The following is a 7,785-nucleotide window of genomic DNA, read 5'->3' on the forward strand; positions in this document are numbered from 1 at the left end:
TTCTTCATTTCTCCTGGCTAGAAAGTAGAGAAAAGCCTCTGAAGCTAACAGCAATTTGTATATTTATTGAACTGTTGCTGCAGGAACTGGGGCTGCCGAACATGGTTGTATAGATAATGCATTGTGCAACTCTGGGGGGCTTCTCGTTTCATAATTATCATAGAATGTATTTATTATGGCAGTTTTTTTTGCAGATAACAGTGAAGTAGGACCTTTTCTTAATTATGCAAATGTTCCATTTGAGCTAGTAGTAGTGTTGTAGGAACTTGAAGCCTTCTTTGATATTATTAAAATATCACAGAGAAAAATATTTCACTAGGGCCTTTAGAGCTAGCACAAAACAGTGATGCCAGCTGCAGAAGATAGCAACAGGCAGTCAACCAGCAGGAGGCAGTAAACCCGGGTAATGCAGCACTCAGGGTAAAATTTAAGAGACTGCTAAAACTGAATTTGGAAAGCTAGAATCCATTTAAGGGCCTAATATTATGACTGTTTGTTACTTGCATTTGAGGTTGTGCATTTGCTTAGAGCCAAGCATTTAAAGAAAGAGCAAAATCAAAATATCTCCAAACAGTTCTTAACCCCAGTATAAAAAAGGAGTGAACTTGAAGAATATTATGAAAAGTATTTTTTATGCTTTTTTTCTTTTTCCCTTCAGTTCATTGTGGTGTCCCTAAAGGAAGGTATGTTCAACAATGCAAACGTCCTTTTCAAAACCAAGTTTGTGGATGGCGTTTCTACAGTAGCCAGATTTACTCAGTGTCAAAATGGAAAGATTCCAAACGAGACCAAATCCAAGGCAAAAGGACCCAAATGATCAGATGTGGAAGTTATAAATACAAATTTGCTCCTTTACCTTGACCTGTTTTTTAAACAAACTTTGTAAGAACTCGGGGTTTATCTAACTTGTTTATATAAAAAGGTAATGTTATTTTGTTACTTAACGCATACTTTCTCTTCCTTTATATAATCACTTATAAATGAGCATAGATTCCTCTTTTCTTCGTATTAACTATGGTCCAATTACTGTGATTGTGATTTTATGCATGTCATCAGATGTTCTTACACAAGTCTTTATATATTAGGGAGACTGAGATACCTGGTTGGTGGTAAATTCTGTTTGTAAAGGAAAAAATACAAAGAAACCGATTAAATTAAATTATAGGATAAATATAGCTGATAGTTTTAAATACTAAGCTTAATTCCTAACGTAATATTAGTGTATTTTCTATTGCTAATAAAGTCATTCGGTCAGGAAGAATTATAAAGCAAGTCGCTGGACCAACAAAGGGAACACCAAGAAATCTGTTAGGCGTGCATGGAGCTATTTGTAGTTAGCTCCTTGAGGACACAGTGCCAGATCCCTGAGTAAAACTCAGATGGGAAACAGATCTTGAAAGATTTCTCTCATTTTAATGATGCTTCAATATCATGTTTCTGTATGCATAGTAATTCGTCTCTGCAATCCTAATTTTTTTAAAAGTCTTTATGAATATTTTAATAGAAGCTTGGGAAAAGGTGTGTTGCATGCTCTTCTCTGCTGCAAATTTATCTAAAATCTCCTAATATTTTCAAAGATTTTTGTCAGCCTTTTCATAATGCAATCAATAGCAATCTATTGGTGAATGAGACTGTAGGAGCCAGCAGACTAACCAAATTTTTCTTCTTCCTTCAGTCTGATTCGTATGTAAATAGAGCCATCTGTTTTACCAAAAGGACTCAAAATTTGATGATTTTTATATTTCTTAGTGTCTTCTGCTTTCCAGTTCAAAAGGAGGAAATTCCTTTAAGAACTCAAAAGATGATGCTAACAAACTCTGTTAAGAATACTCTATATATAGTTCTTAGTATCCGAAGTGCTTCACCAGAGCAGTGTCTCCAAACTGAATCTTGAAAGCTCTGACATGATCTAATCTGATCTTGGGTATGTTATTTTGGCCCCACATCCCTTGTTGCTACTTGTTTAGTCTTTGTGTTATCCTTTCCCTGACACATGTTCATACTTCCTGGCCCTGGGTTTAACATTTCTCATCCTTCACTCTCATGCATATCTGAGCATGTCAGAGAACACTCAAGTAACTGATATTTTGGGATACATTGGAAAGGATTGAATCTGGAATTAGTTTTGTCCACTGTGGAAGGAGAGAGAGACAAAGCTGTAAATGCTCGGTTACAGGAAGTCCAATATCACATATAACAGACATAAGTTTATTTCCTTCCAAGTGTATTGCAAATTATTTACCAAAACAGTTGTATCAGTTCACACTGTCATCAATATAGTATACCTGTTGATCACAACCTAGTCAGCACTGGCTGTTAATTTTAATACTTCTGATTTACTAGTTATATAGCGGTACTTCATTGCTGTTTTAACAGCCTTTTATAAATAACTTATGAGGTTGAATATTTTGCCATATGTACTAATTTTTTTCCTCTACTACAAATTTTCTATTTGTTTTCCTAATTTTTATCTTACATATAATCTTTCTATTTGATGAAAATCCTCAAACATATCAAATTTTTGTGAGTAATCATTATTTGATTAGAGGGAACACATTAAGGGGAATGGGGACATTTATTTCACACATCTGCACTAATTTGAGTAACATTTATTGAGCTCTTTCTATCCATCAGACACTGTTTTCATTTGCACATGTTTTCACATTTAGTCCTAATAATAATCCAGTGAGGTAAGGACTGCTGTTATCAGCATTATGTAATTGAGGAAATTGAATTGAGCGAGAAGTTAAGAAACTTGCCCACAGTGATAATGCAGTTAGTGAGGGGTGGAGCCAAGGTACAAATCTTGGCAGTTGGTCTCCAGACCCCATGATGACACCACCTCTCTGACAGCTTGAACATTTGCATCTATTGTATATAATAAATTTAAGAGATACATGGATGAGCAGTACGCACAACATGTGAAAATTATCTTTAGGAAGAACCTCAAATGTTTGAAGAGAGGATTCCTTGTGTTTTCCTTTGTTTTTTGTTTTAGCATTTCAGGTATGCTAACTGCAAATGCAAAAGCAAAGACTTGAAAATCCTTCTTCCAATATGGTAGAGTAATCTAGCAAGCCAGCACTCCCACAATTATGTCATCTGTAAATCAGGGCAGTTTTGTTTCTTCCTGTTTAATCTGTATGCCTTTGATTGCCTTATTGCACTGGCTTGAACTTCTAGCACTATGTTGTATAAGAGTGATGAGAGCTGGCATATTGCCTTTTTTCCCAAAATTAGGAGGAAAGCATTTAATCTTTCACCCCTAAGTATAATGTTAGCTATAGACTTTGGGTAGATGTTCTTTATCAAATTAAAGAAGTTCCCTTCTATTCCTGGTTTGATCATAACTTTATTGTGGATAGGAGTTGAATTTTGTCAAATGCTGTTTTCTGCATTGATTGATATGATCATGATCCTGTAACTTTCCTTATCCTGTTAATATAATTATGTTGCTTAATTTTTAAATATTAAACCAACCTTGTTATCGCTGGAATAAACTTCACTTGGTCATGGTGTATAACTTTTTTTACATGTTGCTAGATTCTGTTTGCTAATAGTTTGGTCACGATTTCTGTGTATATTCATGGCCTGTTAGTTTCTTTCTTTTGTTTTTTTACCATACTATCTTTGGTTTCAGGGTAATACTAGCTTTATAAAATGAATTGGGGAATGTTTCCTCTTCTATTTTCTGGAGGATTGTATAGAATTGGTGTTAGTTCTTTAAATATCTGGTAGAATTCTCCTATGAAACCCTCTGGGCCTGGAGATTTTGGGGGGTGGTAAAATGGATACAATTACTTTAATAGTTACAGGGCTGTTTAAATTATCTGTTTCATTTTGGGTGACTTGTGATAGTTTGTGCTTTTTTGAGGAATTGTTCCATTTCATCTAAATTGTCAAATTTGTGTGTAGAGGTCATGGTGTTTCCTCCTTATCCTTTTGATGTCTTCAGGTTCTGAAGTGCTATCCCTTGTTTTATTCCTGATATTAGCAATTTGTGTCTTTTTCTCTTTTTATTTTTGTCAGTCTTGCTGGAGGTTTGCCTTTTCAAAGAACCAGCTTTATGTTTCATTGACTTTCCCTCTTGTCTTTCTGGCTTCAATTCATTGATTTCTGCTCTTAGTTTATTTCCTTTTTTCTGCTTGCTTTGGGATTACTTTGCTCTTTTTTAGTTTTATGGTAGAAGTTTAGATTATTGATTTGAGACCTCTGGGTTTTTTTCTAATAAGCAACTAACTATAAATGTCCCTCTGAAGTAATCTTTTAGCTTCCTGTCACAGATTTTGATATGTTGTGTTTTCATCTTCTTTAAGTTCAAAATATGTTCTAATTTATCTTGACATTTCTTCTTTCACCAATGGATGTTTTTGGAGTGTATTTTTTAATTTCCAAATACTTGGGGATTTTCCAGGTAGCTTTATCTTACTGTGTTCTAGTTTAATTCTTTTATGGTCAGGGGTCATACTTTGTATCATTTCAGTTTTTTAAAAATTGTTAGGAAGAAAATGATAGATTTAAACACTTCTATTAGAAAACATAAACAGATAGTAATTCAATGGTGTAAGGTTCTACTTTAATCTATATTCTAGATAAATGAGAACAAAGTAAACCCAAATTAAATAGAAAGATGGAAATAATAAAGAGTGGAAATCACCAATTTATAAGACAGAAAAACAACGGAGAAAATCAATGAAACCAGCACCTGGTTCTCAAAACAGCAACAAAATCATTTTATCTCTAATTAGACCAATCAAATAAACCAGAGAAATTACAGATCAATAATATCAGGAATGAAAGTTACTACTATGGATTTTACCTAAATTAAAAGGATACAAAATTATGACTTTTTATGCCAATAAGTTAGACAACTTAGACAAAGTGGAAAAATTATTAGAAAAATAAAACTCACCAAAATGGACACAGGAATAGACAAAAACTAGATAGCCTCACATCTATTAATGCAATTAAAGTTATTATTAAATATCTGCCCACAAAGAAAACTCCAATCCCACATGGCTTCACTTGTAAATTTTACCATTCAAGGAAGAAATAACACAAGTCTTACACAAAGTCTTCCAGGAAATCGAGGGGGAGGGAACACTTCCAACTTGTTTAATGAGGCCAGTGTTGTAATACTAACTTGACAAAGATATTGCAAAACGTGAAAATTACTGGACAGTAGTCCTCATGAACATAGTAACAGAAGTCCTGAAAATCTTAGCAAATTGAATCTAGCATCTATAAAAAATAATCCATTTTCGAGTTGTTTTTTCAACAGATGGTTCTGACAGCTAGATATTTTGTGTATATTCATAATATACATAAAAAATAACTAAAATAAGTCATAGACCTAAAAGTAATAGTTATAACACTTATAGAAGAAAACAGGAGAAAAATCTTTGTGACCTTAGGTTAGGCAAAGATTTCCTTGGATGCAAAAAATACAAACCATAAATGAAAAAAAAGGATAAATGGAACATTAAAATTAAATTGAAAACATCTCTTCAAAAGACACTGTTAAGAAAGTGAAAAGACAAACCACAGATTAGGAGAAATTATTTGCAAGGGCTAACAATTGCATGCAAAATATATATAAAGAACTTGTAACTCACATGTTGATATTTGCATGAATGGTGCAAAAGCAATGAGCGGTAAAACTGCTGTCACCTTAGCATAAATCAAGGCAGTGCAACATTGTACTGAGTGCTGATTGCATTTGTCACTGCCATGCATTTGAATTTTTCTTAAATGGCAGTTTCATTTAAGAGTGTCTGATGAAGCTGTAAAAATTAGATTTTTTGTATATCAACCTCCTGAGTATGTCTTTAATAATCTTAATGTTAAAATTGGACTTATGTATGAAGCACTTTTGCTACATACCAAAACATGATGTTTATTTTGCAGAAATGCAGTTATTTCAGTTGGAGTCTGAAGTAACTGCTTTTTTCATGGAATACCATTTGTACCTAAACAGATGACTAAGACAAACTATAGTTATTAAGTTTATGGTATTTGGTAGACATTTCTCAAAAATGAACAAAGTGAGCCTGTCATGTGAACCTGACATATTTGTTGCAAATAATAAAATTGTAGCTTTCAAATGAAAACTGGACTTTTTGCAAACTTATATTTGTCATTGTGAACTTGACATCCTCTCAGTACTTAAAGACTTTTCTGATAACATTGGTAGTAATATTAACAAATGGGATTTTTTTTGATATTATGAAATATGTTAACATTTTGAAGATCTCCATAACTCAGTGGGTGGTATTTTCCAGTGACCAATGTGTGATGTTACAAGATCACACATGGGTAAAATAGCCATTCTAAGTACGGAAAAGACCATTGGATTTTAATGTTACAGAGGACAAGAACTTTGATAGGGTTTCAGATTCCACATTGCAGCTAACTTTTACAAAGCTATCACTTGTCACATTTTGTTGTTAGTATCAAGAAAGAATATCCACATTATCTAATGCTACTCCATTTTCCAACTACGTATTTATTCTCAACTCTAGGTGGGAAACTTGAATAATACGGCTAGAAAGTGGGGGTGAGGGGCAGGATTTAAACTCAGGACTGTCTAGCTAAAGAACCCATACTCTTAGCCATTGTAATGTAACCGACTGAATTAGGTATACTCCTGGATTTGTACCTGGAGCTGAGATAATACTCACTTTCTGCCTTGCATGGACAAGATTCTCTCCATGCTTGTCATGCATGGGTAGGAGCAAGGAGAGAGAGATTTAAATCCCTAGTACAGAACAAAGATTAAGGGTTAGTCCTAGAGCTCATCTCTAACAATCTAGTGAGATAGTATGGTTACTAATCCCTAAATGTATGACAGAATGGTAGGCGTAAGCTGTTCCTTTTCTTACCACCGGTTAAGGACCAGAGTTTTCTTCATTGGGTTGAGGATTTACATGTTTTCCTTTACAAGACAGCTTTTCTTATGTGGTTTATAGGATGAACTCTGTTACTTGATGGTGATTAAGCATCTTCTAAAGTTCTCTTAAAGCTCAAGGCTCATTCTTGCTCCATTCTGTGTATTGATCCTAGTGCACATGACTACCCTATTTAAACGATTTTGCATTCTAAGCCCTCTAGTTGCCAGCTTTGTGAAGTTCCAGACTGTCTTAAACTAATGCCTTTATAAATGCTACATTCCACCCAATCTGCAGCAGTTGCCTCTCCTGAACACAGCTTTCTTCTTTGTGTTTTTGCTCAGCTCTCTTGTCGATGTGGAACAGTCACTCTATTTCATTCCTACCAACAGTGTACCCATCTTTCAGGGTTCTACTCAAAAGTCTACCTCTATGGATCCTTTTCTCCTATCCCCCTTTCATAAGGCATCAAAAAATAGTTCATAATAATAGTAGCTGAATACATCTTAGTTTTTCTCGTAGGTTGTAAACTGCTGAGTGCATCTCTTTAGAGTCCAAGACGTATTAATGCCTAATCTCAAGAATTATTCACTTAATAAATAAGTATAAAGATCATAAAAGTTAAAGATGGAATAGATCATGATATTTAGCTTATGCACCACACTGCGTGGATTAGCGAACAGACTAGAATGAGGTTGTTTGACCCGTATTCACTTTAGAAAGTTACTGTTAAGATTTTGTCATAACAACCATGCTTGTAATGAAGTCTCACAGTAAGATTTTATAAGCAAAGATTTCATGCTGGACACTTTTCCTCCCAAGAATGAAAATAATCGGTAGTATCAGCCCTTTTATATATTGTAACTATTACTTCTCATTCTATTTTTGTAGGTGTGAA

General features: G+C 34.1%; 1 protein-coding gene across 1 annotated transcript in view; it reads left to right on the plus strand.

Annotated features, from left to right (window-relative positions):
• The window catches only part of SMC2 (structural maintenance of chromosomes 2), a 48,170-nt gene extending 44,665 nt beyond the window's left edge, over window positions 1-3,505 (plus strand). The window contains exon 25 of the mRNA XM_046682053.1: window positions 659-3,505. Within this exon, the coding sequence (XP_046538009.1) occupies window positions 659-817 (159 nt within the window). The 3' untranslated portion in view covers window positions 818-3,505. The remainder of the gene's footprint in view (window positions 1-658) is intronic.
• The last annotated feature ends 4,280 nt before the right edge of the window (window positions 3,506-7,785 follow it).

Source organism: Equus quagga, chromosome 1 (assembly GCF_021613505.1).
Source record: "Equus quagga isolate Etosha38 chromosome 1, UCLA_HA_Equagga_1.0, whole genome shotgun sequence".
NCBI lineage: Eukaryota > Metazoa > Chordata > Mammalia > Perissodactyla > Equidae > Equus > Equus quagga.